Here is a 24,631-nt window from a genome sequence, read left to right as displayed (position 1 = left end):
CCTCAAAGCCATAGACAGAATGGTTGTAGACAGAATGTAGAGTCGGCTCCAGGACCACACAGACCAGGTGGGAATACACACTAATAAATAAATAATCAAAACATAAAAATAACGGCCGCGAAATACGCAGGTACTAAGTGCTGAGGACTAGAAGCGTCCTTGGGGAGGTCAGGGAAGGCTTTGCAAAAGAGGTGACATCTGAACTATGTTTTCAAGTACTGTGAGGCAACAAAAATATACAATAATGCCATTCATACATTAACACTCCACTCAAATTGCACCACTTCTGTGGCCCTTTGGACATACTCTTTCCTCTGCATGGAATTCTATCCCCTTTTCTGTGCTGCGAATGCCCATCCATCCAGGGCACCAAAGCAGATGACTGAGCCCACAGTGAGGACATAGTAAGAGCTAAGGCCAGAGGGATGGACTAGGCTGAAAGGTGTCCTGCCACCAAAACTCACACCGGCAACCTCAGGATGTGAGCTCGTTTGGAAGCAGAGTCTTTGCAGATGGAATTTGTTAAAATGAGGTCATACTAGAGTGGGTCCTAATCCAGTGACTGGCTTCCCTCTAAGGGGGCCACCTGAAGACACAGAGATACACAGGGGAGAAGGCACATGAAGACAGAGGCAGAGACCAGAGTGACATACCTACAAGACAGGCAACACCGAATGTAGAAGAGGGTGCACAGTTCTCCCTCAGAGCCCCCAAGAGGGACCCCACCAAACTGACACCTTTATTTCTAGTTCCTGGCCTCCAGAAATATGAGAGAATAAACTGCTGTTGTGGCAAGCTACTGAGGTGGTAGGAACTTGCTGCAGCAGGCCTTGCCACTCACACAAAGTGGAAGTAGGAACTAAATCACGAAGTCCACAGCTTCCCACATCACATGCAATGGGAGGCCCCTGGTAGAGAACATGATGGAAATTGATGTTAGAAAGATTACTATAGCCATGGAGAAGGGAAGCCGGTGCAGGGGAGAGAGACAAGGCAGGAGGTTCCCGCAGCAAAGCGGCCAGAAGTGCTAGGCACTGGACTGAGAGGCAGCAGAGCGGGAGGGGGAGGTGTATGGAAGAGCCGCAGACAGCCAGGAACAGATGCTGCAGTGCCCTTTTGGAAGCAAGGGTGCTGGTGGCAGTGCCATTGGTTGAACTACAGAAAACAAAAAGGAACGGATTCCCAACAGAGGGGAGTGAGGTGGGAGGCAGACCCAAGAAGATGACAAATTGTGAACATAAAATACTCATCCTCAAGAATTCAAACCCTAGTAGAGATGTGAGGAGGTAACTGAAAATAAAGGGGAAATATCCAGCTGACCTTACAATTCAGGATTTTGTAGCACACAGAGATGATCCAAGCCAAGAATGGCTGAGCTCATCCAAGGAGCATGTGTAGAAGGAGACAAGAGGGCCAGGGATGGTCATGGGATCCTAACAGCAGGGTTGGGCAAAAAAGAGAACCCTGGAAGAGATGGGAAGAAATGGTCCAAAAGTAGGAAGCATGTAAACCAAGAAGAAGCTGTATTAGGAAAATGACATAAAAAGACACATGAGGGCAGTCCAGGTGGCTCAGCGGTTTAGAGCCTCCTTCAGCCCAGGGCCTGATCCTGGAGACCCGGGATCGAGTCCCATGTCAGGTTCCCTGCATGAAGCCTGCTTCTCCTTCTGCCTGTGTCTCTGCCCGCTCCCCTCTCCTTCTCTCTCTCTCTCTGTCTCTCATGAATAAATAAATAAAATCTTAAAAAAAAAAAAAAAAAGACACATGAAAGATGACTGCGTTGGCCACATGTCGTTCAGACAGTAAGATAATTCCAAATGTGGGAAGTCATGGGTGAAGGGCTACCCAGAATGGCTAGTGCATCCATGAGCAGCTTCCAGAGGACAGGGAAGAAAGGTGGTATACTCCATTCCACTCTGCACTCATGGGAAGACACCCATAGGCTTCATGATTCAGACATTCTGGGAGGGTCCTGGCACGAGGAGAGGTCGACAGAAGACAGGATAGTAAGCATGGCGTTTATGTGTGCGGTGGAAGCAAGGACGAACTTTCCTAAAGATCTGTGTGAAAATGGAATGAACTTTCCCAGGAGGCAGGGAGTTCCTTTCAATGAATCACCTGGGAGGGCTTTAGAATTCTAGATCAGGGGCAGGCAAACTTTCTCCTGCAAAGGGCCAGACAGTAAATGTTTGTGAGCCATAGGACCTCTGGTGCATAGGCGAAAGCAGACACAGGTAATGTGTAAAGGAAGGGGTATGGCCGTGTTCCAATAAAGCTATTTGCAGAAATAGGTGATGGAGGGCCTAGATTTGGCTGGAGCATGTAGTTTTTCAATCCCTTGCTCTGGATCCTTGTTTCTCCAAGAGTGGTCCACAGAGCAGCACCTTCAGTATTACCTGGGAACTTGTTAGAACGAGTGCAGGCCCGGTCAGACCTACTGACCCTAAGCCTACATTTCAACAAGGTCCTAGGTGACTTACACAGACACAGAATCTGCAAGATACTAGGCAGTATCAGCATCTCCTGGGAGGCTGAACAAAACCAGATTCCTGGCCCTCAGGTAAGGCTAAAGTTTGGAAACCTCTGGTCTGGGAGCCTCAGGGGACCCCTCCAAACTAAATTTCTGTGAATCCACTTAAAAGAAATAAAGACTTTTCCATTCTACTAATCTTATTTTCTTGTTCTGTTGCTTTTGGGTTTTGTTTTGTTTTTTCAAGGAAAACCCTGCTGTCTTGTTTCAGGAAAAAAAAAAAAAATCTTGCCTAGTTGCTGCCTACAGGATAAACTTGAACAAAGAGAACTTAAAAAAAGGGGGGGGGGGTCACTTATCAAACAGTCCTACAGCACCACCTGCCGGTCCCCTCGAATGCACACACATTTCAATTAAAAACTCCCTTAGAGGTTACCAGAAATGGGGAAGAAGAAAGGAGACGTGAGTGAAAGTGGTAGCTGAGGACAAATCACAGCATTAAGAATACCAAGGCCACAAACTTCACACTGATAGATACTTAAATATTACAGCGAGCAATCTCTTTGCAGGGAGCCTGGGCCTCCTGGTGTTAAGTCTGGTGTCAGAACTGAATTGAGGAGTGTTCACAAACCCTGTGCCTCGAATCCCCTCAGGAGACCCAGAATGCTCCTGGAGAACGAGGTCTGTCCTGAACAGGACATACAAATCGCTTCATTCCCCTCCTCCCTTCCATATATGTGCTCTGAGCACACACTGTGGGTGATGTGCTGTCTCAGAAGCACACTGATGAATGAGATCTGGGCATAATCCCTACCTGAGTGGAATGTGCAGTCTAGAAATAAAGAATCAGTTAAGTAGGATTAAGGCAAATAACTGCCACCTCCCATGGTTGTTCCAGGAAAAGCACAAGCTGCTTTGGGAATGCCCAAACAGACCAGAGTGTGGTGCGCCCGTGGTTCTGCTCGGCCAGCACCCCATTTTCAAGATCTCACTGCCTTAAGGCAGGTTGTGCAGCCTGTCCACGCAGAGGTTTTGTGTTGACCTGCCTGGTCTGGCCCTGAATGAGATCTGACTTGGCAACAACCCTCACTCTGGAGGTTCAGAGGAAGCGTCCAGGTGGCTAGGAACATTTAAGCTGAGACCAGAATAACACGTTAGGAGATAGCCAGATTGGAGGCGAGGATCAGGGGGAGGTTTTCCAAAGGAAGGTGTGTGTGAGACAGCTAAGACATGTGCGAGCTATAGGAAGTCGGGGTCCCTGGGGCCCCAGGGTGGTTGGGATGGGCCTAGCAGGGAGGCTGGGGGGTTCGCAGGGGCCAGTGGGACAGTGAACCTTGGTAACCAAAATAGCTTGTCTTCTAAAAGAAACACAGACATTGTGTCGGGACAGTGGAAGGTTTTGTTTAGGGAAATTACAGTCAGAAAGGCCAAAATAGGACCACCTATAGTTATGTGGAAAGAGGTAAAGGAGGAGCAGGAGTGAGGGCAGTGGGAAGGAACACTGAAGGAGTCTGGGAGGGAGAAATGGCCTGCTGGGCCCTCAGATTCCTGGTAGGTGTCAGAGTAGATCCCTCTACAGAGCCAGGGATCACAGCAGGGACAGGCAGGGAAACGGACTTCGGCTTCGAGCACGTGCTGGCGGCACATGCTTGGTCATCAGGGAGCACAGGCTCAGGACACAGGGGGGTGGGGTGGTCAAATTTGGGGCTCAGGAGGGGCAGGGGTGGCAGACAAAGACCTGGGTGCTGATGGCGGAGGGGAGGAAGCCGAGAGAGGCGCTGGGTGAGGTGATCCAGGAAGGGGGGCAGTGTGAGAAAGGGAGGTGGTCCAGGACAGAGCACCGGAGGAGCCCTAGCTTCTCAGTGCTGGGCAAAAGAGAAAGGACCTGCCAAGGAGACCGTGCGCCAGGAGTCCAGAGCGCTTCTGCAGCACAAGTGCACGGCCGAGGGCTGGATATCACAGAGAAGTTCAGTAGGACAAGCCCCCGGGGTGGGAGTGGAGGAGTGTTTGTTTATACAGCAACAGAGAGGTTGCCGGTGATGGTGATGCAGTGAGGGCGGCCTGTTGGACAGATGTGCCAAAGCGTTCGCGGGAAGAGAGCTCGCAGGAAGGGGAGGCTCAGGATGCGGAGGGAAGAGATGGGGGACGAGGTGTTCCTGCAGCCAGGGGGGTGGGAGACTCCAGAACAGAGGTGGGACACACGGTGGGGTGGGGGCCAGCCCTTGGTCAGGAGATGGGGGGCCTCTTCCATTTCTTGGAAGGGAAGGAAAAGGTTGGGGCTGCCCTGCCGACCTCTGATCAGTCTGATGGCAGGACGCTGCGGATGTTCTCATGTCAGAGCTTCCGTGTCCTCTGAGAGTGGTGGGGGAGGGCCCCTGGGTGGGAGGAGCTGGCAGGGAGTGGGGTGCCCTACTTCAGTTCCAGGTGATGACGAAGGCAGGGTGCGGGCAGCCGCAGGAACGGAGGACACACAGCTGGCGGGCTGCCTGCCTCATCCAGGTCTCACCGGCCGGAAATGCCCGTGAGCCGTCACCAGAGTCCTGGATGAACGAGGACTGACTGGGAGCGTGACAGCAAGGGACAGGAGTGGAGAGGGCGGCTGCGTGTCCAGAACAGAGAGGGAGCCGGGCTGAGGAGACGCACGTGTTCACGGCCACCTGGGACCACGCCCTCGTGGTGGTCGCCCGTTAGTTCCCCCACTGGACGGCTCTTCTCCTACAAAATCGCCTTCCGCATGGAGCTCAGGTTCACCGCCTGGCAGCCAGCCCGGGTGAGGGCGCAGACTTCGGAAGCCACACACTAAACCCGCACCTTCTCAGGCACAAAGGCCGCTGAGATTCGGAGGCCACGTGTTCTCCCACCGGCCGGCCATGGGGCCCCGGGCCCAGCACCTACCCTGTACCCGCAGGTGTCTGAGAGGGCCCTTGCCAGCTCAGCAACCACAAGTCCACTGAATGTGGAGAGAACAGAAGAAAACCATCAGGAAAAACTTTTGACACTTTGAGAAAGGACCCAGCAGCCTCACATCCTGGCAAATACAAGACCTGCAAGCAGGGACTCGCACAGGCCCCGGACACCTGTGTTCACAGTGGCATTAACTGCAGAGCCCTGAGGCGGAAGCCACCCGAGGGCCCGCTGAGGGATGTGGGGACAAACAAAATGTGGTCTACGCACACGACGGGGTAGGACAGAGCCTTAAAAGGGGGGAATTCTGATCATGCTGCCACGTGAGCAAGCCTGAAAACACCACGTGGAGTGTGGAGCGCAATCAGCCAGACGTAAAAGGACACGTCGACCTCAGCGATAGGAGGCACATGGGAGAGTAGACAAAAGACAGAGAACGGTTAGAAGGGTACATTTCATGCAGTGTGTATTTTATCACAATTTAAAAAAAAGCTGACAGAAGAAATCAATGTGAAAATAAAGCAGCTAGGATCACAGAATCTGGCCTGGCCAGCAAAGCCACGCAGACATTCAAATCCGACGTAGGACCGCTCTCTCCTCCAATCAGGCTGGAGCCTCAGTCTCTCTGACCACCTGCTTCACTTCCCTAGGGCTGCCATGGCCAGGTCCACAAGCTGGGCTGTTCAAACCCCCGTTTCCATCAGAGTTTGGGTGGCTGGGCATCTAAAATGGAGGTGCCAGGCCGCTAGGGGAGGACCCTTCCCTGCCTCTTGCAGAGTGTGGCAGCCAAATGTTCTGTTCTAGCTTCTGTCACACGCCATCTCCTGCCCAGTGTGTCACATCTCCGCCCTCTGTATATGTCTGAAGACACTAGTCCTAATGGATTAGGGACACTCTACTCTGGCAAGACCTCACCTTAATTCCACCTGCAATAACCCTATTTCCACAAACGGTCCCATTCGAGGGGACAGGCATTAGGACATCAATACATCTTTTAGGGTTCCACCCACAACACCAACCGTAACAAAGACTTCATCCCCATGTCTTGGCAGCACCTGACACAGGGCCTTCGTTACAGGGTCTCCTGGCTCTCCTTCGCGCAGCACACTGTTCTCATTTTCCTCACGACCCCCAGCTCTGACTCCTGCACCAACTCCTCCTCCTCTGGCAGCTCACAATGTTGAAGCGCCCTCAGATAGTGTTCTGTCTACACTCCCTCTCTAGGAAAGCCCACCCCAACACACAGCTCAATACCACCTCCCTCTGACACACTGCTATGGGACGCGTCCACACCCCTCCTACCCTGGACCTCCAGACACATCACAGCCCACTGCCTATCTGACACCACTCCAGGCATTGAGCAGCTCTGATGTCACGTGTTCAAGCAGATCCTTTTGGTTTCCTCCAAAACCTTCTCCTTCCCCAGACTTCTTCCAAGTAGTGAACGGCCTCCCTGTCACCCAGCGCCTAAATCCTTGATTGTGCCGTGTCTGTGACTCTGACCTTTCCCTCACCCTCCACGTCCAGCTGGTACACCTTCTGAGATGCCCAGAGTCTTTCTGTTCCTGGCCACCTGCACTACTATTCTCTCGGCCCACAGAGCCAGGAACCACTCCTGGGAGCCAAATCCAGCCACAACTCACCGTGCACACATCATCTATCTTGGCAGAGCTGGGGAGCTGTGGCTGATGCGTGCCCCACCAGGACAAGGAAATGGACCATCTGGCCCTTCAAAGAAAAGTTCACTGACCCCTGGTCTAAACACTGACGTCACCTGGGGCCATCCTTCAGTATAACCCTCTAGTCAGCAATAAAACACCTGTGTTGCTTTTTGACTGTTCTTTACCTTTCTGGAGATGAGAGCTTCCCTTCTTTTCTGCCTCCGGAATAAAGGCCTCACCCTGTGCCTGCCAAGTGGCTCCCTCCCTGCCCCCATTCTCTCCTGCACTCCAACACTGAGGATAAACTCCTGGAAACACCAAGATCCCCCACTCAGGGACCTGCAGTGGCTCCCACTGTCTCCAACATTTAGCCTCCACATCTGTTAAGTTTTCTGAGGCCCTCTATAACCTGGGCTGACCCTGCAGAGTCAATCACAACCCCACTGCCCCCCAACAGGACAAGCCAGCACCCTTCCTTCTCCCAGCAGGTGTCACTGGCCCTCCCCAGGCAGTGCACAGTCAGCCTCTTCTCTACCTTGCTGCCGTCAGCATTTATGTGTATTCTATAACGCCCTCCTATTACAAAATTTCCCACATCCCCAAACCTTCCCTCCGGCTACCACTCAGCTTGTTCTTCATTCTTCCTTTTCCTAGCAAGAGAGATTTTCTGGAAAAAAAACAAAAAATCTGAAGAAATTGTCTATTACCATCACTCTCTCTCCTCCCGTCCCGTTCACCCACTGCCATCTGGCACCCACGCCTCTCCTAAAATCACTCCTGCCAGAGTCACTAAAGATTTCACCAAGGTCAGTAAGTTTGTTTCATTCCTCCTATATTGTCGCCTCTGCGAGAGCACCGAACAGAGTTCACCGCTCTAAGGACACTCTCCTCTTGGTTTACACGATGACCCATCGAGCTGTCTGATTACTCCCTCTCAGTGTCTCTCTACGCATCTGTCTTCTCACCTCCCCTGCAACCAGACAGGGAGTTCTCTGAGGAAGGGGCCACTGCATGTGTGGCTCTCTGATGCCATGCATACATTCTAGTATATGGCAAGCGGGTCTTCAAGGAGTTGGCTAAAATCAACTCTCCAGCATCTATTGTTTTCAGTTCAAGAATTTCCACTTCTCTTGAAATTCCTCATATTATCTTAATTCTTTGACCAGATTATTCAGTGATTATTTAAATGTGTATCTGATCAATCTATTATCTTGATGTTCTGTGGGTCTGTCTCTAGTTCTGATTTTTCTCTTGGTTTTCTTGAATTGGTTATTTTTTTTGATTGACCACTGAAATTACATGTGAAAAACTGGACAAAAGTTTGAGGTTCTGGATGAAGTTACTTGCCTCCTTTCTGCTGCGGGCTGGTGGGCAGACTAGAGACACTGACAATCCTCCTATCTCCTCATTCATTCAGTACTGAAATGATTCAAACCAGGACTCTAGCCGCCATGAGGGCTTGTCTAACTTAGGATCAGCCTTTGCTCCCCAGGAATGGACTTTCAAGTCTGGGGTGATGACCAGGGTCCCTCCAACTTGGCTGGTCCCAACTCTAATTTTTGCCCTCAAACCTGTGAATCTGGAAAGATCTCTTAGCCAAACTTTCTTCCAAATAAACTAGACTACTAGCACCAGAAAGAGAGCTCCTCAGTCTCTCACTGACACTGGAGGAGGCGGTTTGAACAAGTGATTCCAAGACCGAAGGCTTGGCTGCCCACACTGCTCTACACAGTTTCTCTTTCTCCACTGCAGGGGCAGTAGATGGCCAGGGACCTGATTCTAGTCTTAGAGCCAGCAACTAGTCCTGAGTCCCCAGCTTGCTGCTCTCTCTAGGTGCCCTTCACTTTACACTGCATCAAGATCCTCGCATTTCTTCCTACTCTAAAAGTCACAATTTCTAACATCTCTGCCAGTTCTTAAACTGAACAAGCCAGATTATACATTCTTTTTCTGTGGCTCCATCAATGCCCAACCCAGCAACTAGTTACCACCTCCTTTCTCCTAAGAACAAAGGGATCTAAGCTATAACTGCATGGATTTCGACTTGTAAACACAGTTGTTCAGCTTCTGGAACTATGCCCATCCATATTCTTATTCTCTGTTGGCCTGGCTACTAAGACACGAAGGGCTGACGGAGACCCAACTGACACTAAGATTAAAAGTCAAAGAGAAAAGCCCAACCCCAAAAAAGAAAGAAGTCATTGTAGGGCATCACTGTGCCTGATGGCATGTAATAAACAAACAGGGGAAGAGGCCTGAGTCATAGCAAAGGACTTAAATTGTTCTTTTTAAAAAAGAAGGATGCTGTGTGTTCCATAATAGGTCAAGGCTGGAGAGAGTTAAACTTCAGCTTCTGGCTTTTCAGAAAATAAAATAGCATGCTTTCCATAGTGGAGGAGAAAAGAAGAAGAAACATAAATCTTCTACTTGTTTTCATGATGGACAACAGAACCAGTGATTGAAAATAATGACTGGCTGATGCACAGTCCTACTTCTATACACACAGAGAAGACCTAAAGGAGCCACTTCATTACACAGAGAACATTCTCCTGCACAAACTTGCCAAATCCAGCTAATTTCCTCACTGCCCATCTTCTATGTACCCCCCCACCCTTCCCCCGACCATGGAGTTCCTGACTGTCTGTACCTCTTTTCTGTAGGACACTGGTGTCTCCCATGCAGTGTGCCTTCCCTTCCTTGCAACATCTGGACCCAGCCAAAAGCAAAGGAATCTATCCCAAAGACTGTGTTACATCCCGAAGACTGTGTTACAGCCAATGCCCGCCCCCCCACCCTCCCGCAGAGAATCATCACTAGGCTTCCCAATGCTCTAGCAACACATTGGCTAGAGGAAACTAAATTGTATGTTGGCCCTTACTTTTCCCAAGGGACCCTGTGACCAGTGGAAAAGGCAACAGCCAAAGCTAGGTTTGAGTCCTAGCTCTGCCCCTGTCTAACACTGCCCACCCAGGCATTCAGGAGGCACTGAGAGCCTACTATGTGTCAGACGCTGTAGGGCAGAAAGAGTAGAAAGGTGACTTAGACACAAGAGGCAGCCACTTGAATAGGGCTAAAATCCAAAGAGTGCCTCAGCCCCCCCCATTGGGCTAGTGAAGGTTCCTACCAAGTAACCTCTGAGGTTTCTTTTGACTGGAAAACACTATGGCTGTATGATCCATGTTACAGCACTGCTGGCTGGCGACACACCTGTGTGTGGCTGTGGACTGGCATAGCCTCTCTGGGCCTCCGTTCTCACATCTACAAAGCAAACAGGTGAAATGTGCAAACATCCCCAGTTACCTTATGCAGCCACAGTGGAAGGCGTCCAGAATCGCCCTGCAAGGAGTCCTGCTGAACAGCAGCCCAACAGTAAGAATCCACGAAGGCAGCCTGCCGCCAGGAGAAGGAACTTGGGGAAAAACAGCTTATCTGAGTACCTGAGAAGCAAGAACAGATGGTGCCAAATAAATGAGTGCAGAGTATGGACCTTTCCTCCTTGGCCCCCCTCCCCACCTCAGGTCTCTCAGTATTAGCAAAGTCATGGAGCACCACGCCAAGAGTAGGTCAAAGCTAAAGCCCAGTGCCCAGCATCATATTCAGACTGAGAATTTAAGACATTTTTGGTCGACAGTGGTCATGACAGCAGCTTGGGCTCAGCTGGGGTAAGCTCTGGAAAGAAGTGCAACCACCATAAAAAGAAAAAGTGGGCAGGAAAAGATCCAAAGCCAAAAGTATAGCAGGGAGACATGTACAGGGCCACCTGAATTGGGTGAGGACTGAGACAAGGGAGGGTTATGGAGCAGGGGGAGGAGGAGAAGGGCTGATCAGAAAACTGGACTACAGGAGAGGTCCTTCAGAACAGAGAAGTCAGGACTTTTAGCCTGACCAAGGAAGGCCAAAGGAACCTTTGGGTGATAGATCATGGGATGGCAAATTGTTTTTTTGTCTCTTCCAAGAAAAAAGGTGGCATAGGTGAGAGCACAGCCCCAGCAGGATAGTGTAGACCTGCAGACAGGGGATGGGTTTAGGGTGAGGTGGCGGGAAACATGGGGGACCATGTGCCTACGTATGCAGGCACAGTAACCAGAGGCTCAGGCCCAGAGCAGCCACACTGCCTTCCACACCCCGCACAGCCTAGCAGGTGCTAAGTGCTCGTGCTCTGATGCTGGTTCTTATTGCCACCCAAGCCTGCTGCTCATAGCTGGGTGACCTCAGGTCACTTCACTTTCTGAACCCAAGGCTCTCCAAACGGACAATGGCATTAATGCCTGCATTCTCTGTACACTGCCTGGTTCCCGGCAGTTGCTCAGGAAGTATTACATCCTTCTCTGTGAACTAGCAGGCTCCATTATTGCTTTACAGAGCAGGGGCATGTCCACCCTACAAAGAGGGGAAAGGATGGTAGGAAGCCACTGGGGTAGGCTTCCCTCATCCCTGGGGCAAAAAAAAAGTCCCAAAGGGTAACCTCCCTTGGGGAGGGGGTGGGGCTTTTTACTTGTGGTAGGAGAGGGTAGTAATGGAGGTTTTCCAGGGAGCAGATTCTTGCAGTGGAGGAGGTACAATGGGCCCGGAGCACCACCCCCCCTTCATCAGGTACTTCTACGCCCACAGATATCAAGAAAGGACTCCTTGGCAGGAGCCCTTAGAAGAGATCACTGAGGGGCACCTGGGTGGCTCAGTGGTTGAGCATCTGCCTTCGGCTCAGGTCATGATCCAGGCCCGCATCAGGCTCCCCACAGGGAGCCTGCTTCTCCCTCTACCTGTGTTCCTGCCTCTTTCTGTGTGTCTCTCATGCACAAATAAGTAAAATCTTAAAAAAAAAAAAAAGAGAGAGATCACTGAAAAGTCCCATATCATCAGAAAGTGTCCTATGATACGGTAAGTTCTTGCCAGCTAGGAATGGCTCAAACATGAGTTGGGGGTAGGTCACAGGTTTCAAGGACCTTTCAATGCTCACATGTTAAACTTGGGTTCTTGCATTTTTTAAAAAATAGACTAGTCGGAACAACACAGGGTCACAGGACTCAGGCCACAAAGCTCTGGAGTTAGCATGACTTTGCTAAGTGCTGCCTAGGCAGTCCCACCCACCAAGGCTTACTGAGCGAGCGGCAGACACACGGGAGGAAGCCAGGCCCAGGTCATAGATGGATGGTTTCTGGTGAGCTGCTTACTTGGCAACATCTGTCCAAATACTTTCTCATGAAAATGGACACTGCTACTAGGATTTCATGAAAATCTGTCTGGCCCAGGCATCTCTTGGTATAGTCCTGGCAGTACCACACAGCCAACACGTACTAACATTCTTTCTATAGGAAGAGGTGGGGCATGTCCTATCTTGGGACCTCCCAAATCTCTTCCAAGGCACTGGTGGAAACTGCCAGAGCATAAATAATTAAACTTTTTACACCACAGTTTCTGCAAAAGGGGAAGAAAGAAATATAACTGAGTCTAGAGAGACGGAAAATGAGGATGCGCTGAGCTCAGGAGTAAGTGTTCTTCATCTGGAATGGAAGGTCAGAAGAAAAGACATCAGACAACCAATATTCACAGGACACTAAGCAGTCCTTAAATCACTGCCTCATTTAAACCTCACAACCCAATCAGAGAGGGAGGGAGAAATGTATCTTATTTTCCTTTTACCCTGGATGAACCCAAAGCTAATTCCTAGCCAAGCTAGTAACTGGTAACAGCAGAATTTTAATCTCTTGATCTCTTAAAAACACTCTGGGCCAGTCACTCCAGCGAGGGCACACTGGGGAGGTCCTGGGAGCCAGGGCTCTGTCGGAAAGGAGGCGGTTTGAACAAGTGATTCCAAGTGACAAGGAGGGGCAGAGCTTTCTGGGAAGTCAAGGCCAAATCCTGGAAAGGAAACAGATCAAGCCCTGAGGTGTAGTCCCAGGCCTGCAATGAGAAACAAAGGAAGTCAAGAGCCAGGCAGCAGCGAGAGCCAAAGTGAAAGGTGGTGGTACTGAGAAGGGCAAAGCATGAGGGTGGTGGTAGGGGAGGAGACTGCCATGAGCTGGGTGGGTTGTGCAGCCCAGTGCCTCTGCCCCCTGGGAACAGCCCATCCCATCCTGGCTTCCAGGCACACCTGCCAGGGTGCTCAGCTGCTGCTGGGAGCCTAGGATGCTCGGGACCTGGATGGTCCTGACTCCTCTCTCCAAATGTACTTCCATAACTTCTACCTCATTCAGTCTTCAAAATAATATTGGGAAATATGTAAGGTGCTTTATATATTTTCCTAGTGGCCTTCCAGTAAGGAAAGCTTCCAGTTTCTCCCTCCTCTGGCTGTTTGAAACTATTCACCAGATTATTCTTCCTAAAAGCCCAGTTCTAGTCTTCACACTTCCTTGGCTCAACATTTTTTTGCTGGTTCCTACTGCCCACAGTATAAACCCAAACCGATGCTCCAATCCAGCCCAATCAATGCTATGGCTTGCCCAGGCCCGATCTGTTCCTAAAATCTGTGTCTTTCCTCACACTAGTACCTCTGGGGGGGGAGGGGGGGCTATGTCTGACACTTGCTTGTTAAGTCAATGTCCCATCTACACTGTTTACTGCCATGGTCCATCTTTCAAAGCCATGAAGCTTCCTCCCTACTGAGCTCCATCAGAGACATGCGCATCATCACCTTCAACTACGCTGTATAAACATGCTTGTGTATCTTATCGCAACTCCACCAACAGGGTAGACACACATATACACGAACACACACACACACACACACACACACACACACACACACACACAGTCTTTCTGGCTCTCTCAACTGCATATAGAACCCTGTATCAAATAAGTAACACTTGTCGGGTGCTTTAAATGTTTTGAACAACTATCATAAGTACTGTCTCAATGTTCAAGCATCCTGGTAAGATAGCACCATCCCATTAGATAGTTGAGGAAACAGAGCTCCCTGCTGACCCACAGCGACCCTCCAGCCACATTCCCACACTCTTCCCACTCCTCTGTGTTGTGTGATGGCTGAATGAGCACTCTGATTTCTAGGGAGTAGCTTTAGTGAGATATGAACTGTCTTTCACAACTGTGCAGAAAGCAAGAAAGGAGTTTCAGGTTTACACCAGGAACAAAGAACCCCACAACTTTCGACTTGCTGAGAGTCCAGAGGCTGCTGCGGGCTTTACTCTGATGTGTCTGGCCAGATGCAGTGAAAGATCGTGTGGAGGGAATGTGTGTTCATGTGCCCCATGGACGCGTGGCACCAGCTAAGTGAGGGACCCACACCACAGACATCTCCCCATCCATCCTCCTGGCCTTAGCCTGAGCCTTAGAATCTTAGAACTAGATCTCTTTCTTAAAAAGAACCAAATTTCTCCCCTTTCGTCTTTCCAGGATACATCAACCCAAAGCCTCACACAGCAAGTAAATGCATTCTGGAAGTCCCAAATGGGCTACTAGGCCTTCATTTGAAGGCACTGACCCCCAGGTGCAAACATGTTTCAAACCAGTGGGAAAATGCAAGAATGTCTATAGCCCACACTGACAAGAAAAAAAAAGGCACTGAGTTGAAACAACAGTTTTGTTTCCCCTTAAATCAAATTGACTCATCAGGTCTCTGTTTTCCACACCCAAACCCGAATTTTTCCTTTCTTAGAGAGGGAGGTGGGGTGGGAGGGACAGAGGAAGAGGGAGAGAGGGAATCCCAAACAGCCTCCATGTCTGACGTGGGGCTTGATCTCACAACCTCAAGACTATGACCTGAGCCAAAATCAAGAGTCAGACACCTAACCAACTGAGACACCCAGGCAACCCCCGTCCCCGGCTTTTTTTTTTTTTTAAGATTTTATTTATTTATGAATAAGACAGAGAGAGAGAGAGAGAGAGATAGGCAGAGACACAGGCAGAGGGAGAAGCAGGCTCCATGCAGGGAGCCTGATGCGGGACTCGATCCTGGGTCTCCAGGATCACGCCCTGGGCTGAAGGCAGCGTTAAACCGCTGAGCCCCCCTGGCTGCCCCCCTGCCCTGGCTTTTAAAGAGAACCCAACCAGGGCTAATCAAGTGTTTTCTTGTAACTGAGTTCCAAGTCCTCAGGTACTTCGCTACCTATCCCGGCTCTATAGAGCAGAATGAATGGTTTTCCCCTTCGAGGCCTAACAAATTAGAAAAGGCCCCATCGGTGCACAACGCTCTCACTAAATGGACAGGAATAACAGCCTGTACCTACCGACCATGTGGTCCAGGATGGGTGACCAGCAGACTGCACAGTCAAAGGGTACACACAACCAAGCTGGCGAGCCTCAGATGGAACCTACGAGGCTCCTTTCATTCAGGGAAGCACTGATGGCATAAGCAACACAACAGATTAAGCTTGCTAAATGCAAGAGCAGAAGAGAAAAGGAAGCTGGAATCAGACCCTGCCTGCACGGAACCATGGAGTCAGCCCTACCCAAAAGAACAGACTGGAGAACTAAGTAGTAGTCTGAGCAGTTTCTTTTCTGTGGTGAGGAACCTTGAAAGTCTACACCACAGGAAAGAGGAGCTTGTGTAAACCCAGGGTAAAACCTGATGATTGTCCAGTGAATAAAATTCTCATGACCTGGGTACCAGGGCAAAAAAAGGCATGAAAAGAACTCAGTGTTCTAGGAAAGAGGCAAAATAGTACTCAATGTATTTAAATATTAGATTACTTTTAACATCTGAGATTGATTAACTCAAATACACAGAAAATTACAGAAAATAAGATAAGAGACACCCTGGAGTTTAAAGCAATATTTTGTTGTATTTACCTCTTTTTTTAAAAAAAAATGAGCATTTTACTTGGATTTTTTTCAGACCTACAGAGAAATTACAGGAATACTGCAATGATGGTCAGCCAAAAAAAGGAAGGAAATCCTGCCATTTGCCACATGGATGGACTTTGAGGACATTATGATGAGTAAAATAAGTCAGAGAGAGAAAGACAAATCTTATATGATCTCACTTAAATGTTTTATCTAGTAAAACCAAACTCCTAGAAATGGAGAACAGTTTGGTAGTTGCCAGAGGTGGAATATGGGGGTGGGGTACAGGAAATGGGTGATGGTGGTCAAAGGGTACATACTTCCAGGTATAAGGAAAGAAGTTCTGGGGGTGTAATAGCACAGTGATTATAGTTAAAACTACAATACTGTATTTGTACACTTAAAAGCTGCTAATAAGCAAACAGATCTTAAAAGTTCTCATCACAAAATAAAAGACTATGTGAGGTGCTAGATGTTAGCTAAACTTACTGTGGTAATCATTTTACAATATATGCATCTGTCAAATCATTACATGGTATACCTTATATTTATACAACATCATATGTCAGTTACAGCTCAACACAACTGGAAGAATTCCGTAAAATCCATAAACATGCATAAAATATAGTATCAGTATTTGAAAAAAAAAAGAACATAATAGTGAAATCACAAATACTCAACTACTGTCAACATTTTGCCACCTGTCCTCTCTATACATGTATACATAATACATAATTTCTTTTTCTTCCTGATCAGCTTGAGAGTAAGTTGCAAAGGTCATGACGCTTTTTCTCAGAAGTATATATCTTCTAAGGACAAAACATTCATATATGACTCAGTACAATTATCAATTTTTTTAAGATGCAATACTGCTATCTGTATTTGGATTTTCCTAACTCTCCTTTACAGAAACTTTCTCCCCCTCCTCTCAGGATCCAATCCCACACCAGACACCATGCATTCAGATGTCACGTGTCTTTAGTTGTCTTACCCTGGAAGGGTTCCATAGCCTTTCTCTGTCATCTGCGACCTTAACAGGGGTGAAGAACACAGGTCCTCTGTTTTGTGTGATGCCTCTTGATTTATGTTCATCTGACTGCATGCTCTGACCAGGTTCTGCACTGCAGGCAGGACTCCCACAAATGGGTATAGGGCCTCTGCAGGACACCTCAGGAGGCACCAAACATCAGTTTCCTTCAGGGCAAGTGATGTCACATATGACCGTTTCTTGGTTAAGCTGTTGTCAGGGCTGTGCCGTAAAAATGCCTTTTTCCCTGAGAAATAATTTGTCTGAGTGGAAATCTCTGACTGTGGACGTATCCCATTCCCCAGCAAAGTTTTCACCCCGTGGTAAATCAGACACTTCTGCTGGGGTTGCAAATAGTTTTCCAACCTTATCCTTCCCTCTGTGTTTGTTAGTCACCATTATACTACAAAGAGGAACTTCCTCTTCCTCCAATTTACATTTTTCAGTATCAATATGGACTCATATAGTCTTTTTTCAAAACTTTACAAGCTGTCGCTGTTACCCATTTTGATGCTCAAACTGTTTCAAACCAGCTCCCATGTCCTTTGACACATTCCCCTTCATTTCTGAGCACTCTGCACATCATGGCCCAAGATGTTCTGGGTTCCTCTTATACGTTCCCTGCCCCAGCCCTCCCACTGGCCATTTCTTCAGGGAGCCCTTGGTTCCTTTTAGTGGGTAAGAAAATGTCTAAACCTAGGGATGCTGGATGTGCTCATTGCTACTGGGATGCCATTGCTCTTAGCTGCCTTCAGCAGACACAGCAAGGAAATCAGTGAGGTGTGTGTGTGTGTGTGTGTGTGTGTGAGAGAGAGAGAGAGAGAGGGACGGAAGGAGAGAGAGGGAGGGAGGGAGGGAGAGGGAGAGAGGGGGAGAGAGAGAGAGAGAGAGAGAGAGAGAGAAAGAGAGAGAGAGCTTATGCTGAATATTCAAATTCCAATTTAACACCATGGCCTTCCCCCAGTCCATATTTGTATCTTTTATCTTTTACAGAGAGACCCTCTAGATACCAAATATACCAACATAATTACTCATTTTCTCAACCCGAAAACTCACACAGAATAATTTCAGAATCTTTAAAGCAAATACATTTTCTGATTTTCATTTTAAAAGGTTTACTCTGGACGCTGTGTCAGTAATTGCCCATCCAGAGTCAAGAATAGAAGCAGACACAGGTCAAGAGTCTATCGCCATCGTGTAGGTGAGAGATGGTATGAAGAACCAGTCACAGCACACATTGGCTTCCAGTCTCTTCTGTTACCACTAGGTCCTAGCCCAGTCTGGGCACAAACACCTCTGCTGGGATGCCACTTATGTGTTAAAAAAAGAATAGTTGTCCTTGGCAAAATCACACAAAATCTGTACCAAGAGTATTAACCAAACAGCACCAATCCTGATAAAAACACACTAGTGTGATGAAGGGGTGTATAAGGAAGGCACCCAAGGATAAAAAGCAAAATGCACAAGGACTAGAGAGACCTGCCTGGAGGCATTTCTAAAACATGACACATGGCCAAATGGAGCCAAAAAGAAGAGCCTGTGGCAAATGGGCATCGTGTATACTCCAAGGCTTAAGAACCAGTGTGACTCCCCCATTATGCTGGTATTCCCCTGTGTACCCATCACACAGAAGCTCTTCCCATCACAGAATCGCCTACTAAAGGAGAATGGGAGTCATTTATTAAATACTATGATTAAATAGGAATTAAATGCTCTTGTTCAATTCAATGAAAGAGCCTATGGACTGGTTATCACTTAGTTCCATTTGTCAGATGCAGAAATAAGGCTCAGGGTAACTTCCAATGTCAGACAGTCAATACCGGGCATAGGTGTGACACAATCCTAAGTGTGTGGCCCTGCTCTTTGTCCAATGTGATGACAACCTGGGAATGAGTGACCAGGGAGGAGAGAAGATGGAGGCAGGGCAGGGAGGAGTGGAGAAGAACAGGTGCTGCGGGCAATGCCAGGCCAGCCAATGACACAAGAACCTGCAGGAAATGGCCAGCCTCAATCTTCCCAGAAGCCTGGGCCCACGCTCCAGGCCTGAGTTCATAAGAAAGTGTCATCAAAAACCAGAGCCAACCAGAGCCAACCAGAGCAGCCCCATGTGGTCAACAGCTGGTGCGTGAAGACCTACCCCCAAACACTTACTGCTGTTCTGTGCAGAATAAGATTGTTGGCAAGGTGAAGGCGATTGCAGGCATGGGCTTTACTCAGTAATGATGGAGGCTGGACCCACACAAGGGAAGGGACAGATCAGATAAACTGTATCTTCTGAAGTGTCATAGGGGGAATAGGAGATTTGAGAGACAGAATAGGTTCTTGTGGCAGTGCCAGACTTGCCGCACCTCTACCAAAGGAAACGTGGTCTTGACTTCTGCATTGTAAGAGTGTGGTGGGGAAACGAGGCACCATTTCAAAATGAACATAAGGATTCTGCCCAAAAAAGGATGTCAAGGGGCATGAGGTCAGCCTAAGAAAAATGTCGAATGAACAGGTCATTTAAAGGCCACGAGCAATGTCAGAGACACTTTTAAGTCGAAAAGGGTTAAAAGAAAGCTACTGTCTAGCCAGCCTTCACTGACACAGGGGTCTAATCTGCATGGGACCACTTGACAGTCCAATTAGATAGAGGGAAGGCCTGTGAGCTTCAAGGAGCAAATTAGGTACATCTATAAAACAGGGCTCTGGCCTCTTTATTCCTGAATATTGCTTTTAACAAACATCTCATTATGCTGAATAGCCACTGGGTTTTCTCTTTTACTAACAAGTCCCTTAACCTCCGTGTACCTTATTTTTCTCATCTGCAAAACCTCACAGAACTCCTATAAAGATCAAAGGAAGGGACACCTGGGTGGCTCAGTGGTTTAGTGCCTGCCTTTGGCCCAGGGCGTGATCCTGGAGTCCCGGGATCACGTCCCACATCGGGCTGTCTCTGCCTCTATCTCTTTTTCTCTCTGTGTCTCTCACGAATAAATAAATAAATTCTTAAAAAAAAAAAAAAAGATCAAAGGAAATGCCTGCTATAGCACCAGCACACAGTAAGAACTCAATAAACAGTAGCTCCCATTTTTATTTCTATGCAGCAGGCACCAAGGCAAGCGCTGGAGACAGAGAGACAGTTTCCTTTGTCACATCCTGTATGACTTTCTTTAGTGCACTTAGAATGATCTGAATTTCACCTGTACTCACTGGTTTACTCGTTTGTCATTATCTTCTGTGGCTCTCAAACATCTGCACCATGAAAGCCTGCCATGGATAACTGGGATCTTAGATGTAATGGGGCCACAGCCTGAGACTAGACCCAACATTGTTGAGTCCTTTTGCATAATCTCTCCCTCAATGATGGCTTTTAAAAGCTAGCTTTGGGTTCTGGCAACAAAGGAACCCTACTGTGTAGGAGAAGGCCTTGAGTGTCTCAATCTGGTAATGAATCAGAGATTAGTGACTCCAACAAAACGAAAAGAACTTACAACTGTTACTATTATTTAGATAATCAGTCATGAGACTTCTTTGCAAATACAAAGGCATTCTGAGTAGACCATCACGGGTTTTGGGGTAAATGCTCTTTTCTCAAGAAACCTCAGAAAAGAAGAGAGACATCCAAGTTCATCTGAGCTGGGTATTTAATGGCACAGAGCCTCTGTGCCAGCAGAATGTCAGAGAGAGCCAAGGACCTTTGCCCTCCCCAAGTGCTCTCTTCTTCATGTATCTACTATGGGGCAACAGAAAAGAGATGTTCTCCCTAAGGTACCCAGAATTCAATAGTGCTGAGCTCAACCCAAGGAGTCACTGAGCATCTACTGTGTACATAGTGCCATGTAGGACACACAGGGGATTCAAAGCTAAAGGCGGCATGATCCCTGTCCTCCGACAGCTTACAGTCCAGTGAGGGAGGCCAAGACTAAGAACCGCTAATGATAAGAGACAAAACAACCTGCATAAAGATAATGGCTAAGCCATGGCAGGTATTTCTATCTGAAGGGAGGAGGACCCAGGCTAGGGACCCGGCACAAGCAAACACCTGGAGTCTTCCAAGTTCACAGATGGTTATGAAGGGGAGCAGACCACTCTGGAACACAGAGTCCAGCTGGGGGTCAGGTAAGGGCCATCCTTGCAGACTTGACTCTATGGTGCTGGCAGGGAAGGGTTGGCAGGATGGGGTGGGGGAGCTGTGTTTTAATGTCCTCAGGGCTGTCATCCACACAGCCATGGTTCTGATGACCCACAGAGGCCGAAGTGCTGGGCTGGGAGGGACTGGCCATGACTGTTACAGAGCAGGTGGCCTCCCCAGCAGGGATGCAAGCAGTGGGGAGGACGATCCCACAGCAGCAGGGCCCAAGCCCCAGCATAAACGACCAACTTCTGTGCTGGGGTGTGAGCCTGCCTTGCTGCTCCTCACTCACAAGGCAGGTGAAGGGCCGAGTACACAGGTTTTGGAATCAGAGCCGCTTTCCAGCCGAGGTCTCACAGTGGATGGGTCATCTGCCAGGATTGAACCCAGGCAGTCTGGTTCCCAAACTCACTTCTCTTTCTTCCTTTCTTTTCTTTCTTTCTTTCTTTCTTTCTTTCTTTCTTTCTTTCTTTCTTTCTTTCTTTCTTTCTTTCTTTTCTTCCTTTTTTTCATTCATTCATTCATTCATTCATTCATTCATTTGGGAGAGGAGAGTGAATGATACAGAAAGCACAAATGGGGTGGAGTGACAGAGGCAGAAGGAGAAGCAGACTCCCCACTGAGCAAGGAGCCACCGTGGGGCTGGCTCCCAGGACCCCAGGATCATGACCTGAGCTGAAGGCAGACACTTAACCAACTGAGCCACCCAGGTGCCCCCAAAACTCACATCTTAACTATCCCACAGTCTCTTAAAAGTGAAAAACATGTAACTGTCCAGAAGGGTTGCTGCTTAACAAACACTGTGCTCAGAGGACGTAGCACACAGGCAATGTCAGTCTATGGCAGCTTCATCTGGTAGAGAAGTGTTACCCAAAATACACAAGGAACTCTTAAAACTCAATAGTTAGGAAACAAACAACTGAATTAAAAATGGGCCAAGGAGTTTAACAGACACTTCACTAAAGAAGATACACAGATGGAAAATGAGCATATGAAAAGGGTCTCCACATCGTATGTCCTCAGAGACAGGCGAATTAAAACAGGGTACCAGTGTATGCCTCCTGGAGTGGCCAAAATCTGGAACACTAGCAATACCAAATGTTAGCAAGGATGTGGAGCAACAGGAACGCTCGTCCATTGTAACTGGGAAAGCACACACAGAGATACTCAGAAGACAGTATCTTATAAAACGAAGCATATTTTACACACGATCCAGCAATTGTGCTTAGTATTAGCCCAAAAGAAAACCCAGGTCTACACAAAAACTATGCATGGATATTTACGGCAGCTTTACTTATAACTGTCAAAACTTGGAAGTAGGGATCCCTGGATGGCTCAGCAGTTTGGCACCTGCCTTCAGCCCAGGGCGTGATCCTGGAATCCCAGGATCAAGTCCCACGCCGGGCTCCTTGCATGGAGCCTGCTTCTCCCTCTGCCTATGTCTCTGCTTCTCTCTCTCTCTCTGTGTCTCTCATGAATAAATAAATAAAATCTTAAAAAAAAAAAAAAACAACTTGGAAGTAACCAAGGTGTCCTTCAAAAGGGAAATGGATAAACTGTGGTACAATGGGATAATGGGACACTCAGCACCAAAAGGCAATGAACTATCAAGCCATGAAAAGACATGGAGGAAACATAAATATATATGACTAACTGAAAGAAGCCAACAGGCTATAAACTTGTATGGTTCCAACTCTATGACACTGGAAAAGGCAAAACTAACAGACAGTAAATGATCAGTGGTTGCCAGGGGTTGGGGGGTAGGGCGTGGGAAAATAGAGCACAGAGGATTTTTAGGGTAGTGAGAATGTTCTGCATGATACCATAATGATGGACACATGTTGTTCACATTTTTCCCAAGTCCACACAATGTACGACTCTTGCAGGGGATATTGATAACGGGGAAGGCTATGCATGTGTTGGGGCAGGGAGTATAGAGCAGATCTCTGTACTTCCCCTCAGTTTTGCTGTGAACCTAAAAATGCTCTAAAAAAGTAAAGCCTCATCAAAAAATGTAAATGTGTATGTTTACATATGCACACCCAGGAGCTGTTAACACTGGTCCTAAAGACAGCAGAGGAAGGCAGGCAGTAAGGGCAGGCACAAGTGTCATTCCCCTTCAGGACGCCAACCTTCCACTGCCCCCACCCCCGGGGGCCTGGGCCAGGCCCTCCCAGAGCTGCAGCTTTTCACAGGCCCATAGCAGACAGGGCTTCCTGCTCCACCAGGTGATGAGCACCAATTGCTGGCTACCTAGGACCAGGCTTCCACACCAGCTCTGGCCCACTCCTTCCTCACCGCCCATGCCAGGCCAGGCTTCAAGTGACCATGAAGCCCCAGAGCAGAAAGCCACTGAATGGGACCAGCTCGGGGCCTTCCCAGATCAGCTCTAACATCCCGGGAGAGGCTGGCGAGCCCCCGCGTGCTCACAGCGCCCCCACTAAACTTTTATAAGATATCCTGGGCACGTGGGTGGCTCAGTGGCTGAGCATCTGGCTTTGGCTCAGATAGTGATCCCAGGGTCCGAGGATCGAGTCCCATATCAGGCTCCCTGCAGGCAGACTGCTTCTCCCTCTGCCTGTGTCTCTGCTTCTCTATGTCTCTCATGAATAAATAAAATCTTAAAAAAAAAACAAAAACTGTCCCATACAATGTACCATGGCAGAGTCCAAGACACCTGTGACAATCCTTGATCTCCAAGTGCACAGAGATCATCAGTCCAAATTCAACTGCAATAGCCCCTAACTAGTGTCTCTACAGCTGCAGTCCATTCTCACGGTGTACCTGGGGCAAGGTTTTAAAATTCGTATCTGATGATGCCCCGTACCGCTAAAAGCCCTCTGACTGCTCTGGATCAACACTAAAATCCAAATGCCACAGTTGCTCCATGACCACCAGGCCCTACCTGCCTCTCTCATCTTACACCAATCACTCCTCCCCCTGTTCCACAGGCCCCAGTAATACTGATCCTGTTCCCTTTTCCCCAGAAATAAAACCATGTCTGTCCTCCCCTAAGAGGCTCCGCACAAGCTGATGGGTAACTCAGTCCAGCGCCTCTCCTCATCAAGCCATCCCTAATGGGGAGGCTCCCCACCAGGGCACCTGTTCCAAAACACTTCTCATAGCCAGCATGCGGCAGTTACTGGGAGGCCATCCCCCCGGCCAGGCTGCAAGCTCCCAGGGGCAGTGCTCAGGGATGGGCCAAAAGGACAAGAACACGACTTAATGGAAACAAGATGTGAAAAAGAGTAATGACCCTAAGGTGGGGCAGGAACCACAGCACCAGAATCAAGAATCAGAAGGGTCCTGGAGGGCACCCAATAACTAATTTGAGTCCACTGTCCTCATGTTGCAAGGGCTCAGACTGATTCTGGGGCCAGATGCCTTTTGGGCACACATGCGCCATGCAGCTGTTCCTTGCCATTAAGCTATACAGGCATTCCTTCAGTTCTTTAACAGAGCATCACTTTCCTGTTTCGGTATTCACTCCACTGTGTGCAGAAAAGAAAACTGAAGGCATAAGGCTCAGTGAGTTCAGAGAGACTTAAAAGGAATGATGCCTCATTAAGAAGAAGAATCGCAAGATCACCAGGCTCTTTCCTCTAAGGGACCCAGGGGAAGGGACAGGAGGCTAGTGAGGTCCTGCCATCCAGGCTCCTCCTCTGGAGCTGAGCCTCCTACAGTCCTCTGAGTAGGGCCTGGGCATGAGTGAGAGC

The 24,631-nt window shown here is 48.6% G+C and overlaps 1 protein-coding gene across 3 annotated transcripts in view; it reads right to left on the bottom strand.

The window, feature by feature from the left end:
- The window catches only part of PANX1 (pannexin 1), a 46,132-nt gene that overhangs the window by 6,697 nt on the left and 14,804 nt on the right, over positions 1 to 24,631 (bottom strand). For 2 of the 3 annotated variants that reach the window (XM_077867500.1, XM_077867502.1), the window contains one exon: positions 10,336 to 10,472. In XM_077867500.1, coding sequence (XP_077723626.1) covers positions 10,336 to 10,472 — 137 coding nt within the window. Of the gene's footprint in view, positions 1 to 10,335; positions 10,473 to 15,218; positions 15,318 to 24,631 lie in introns of those variants that run through there. The other variant, XM_077867503.1, reaches the window with a different exon arrangement.

The sequence above is a fragment of the Canis aureus genome, chromosome 23, assembly GCF_053574225.1.
Source record: "Canis aureus isolate CA01 chromosome 23, VMU_Caureus_v.1.0, whole genome shotgun sequence".
Lineage (NCBI taxonomy): Eukaryota > Metazoa > Chordata > Mammalia > Carnivora > Canidae > Canis > Canis aureus.
This window is presented reverse-complemented; position numbering and strand designations above follow the sequence as displayed.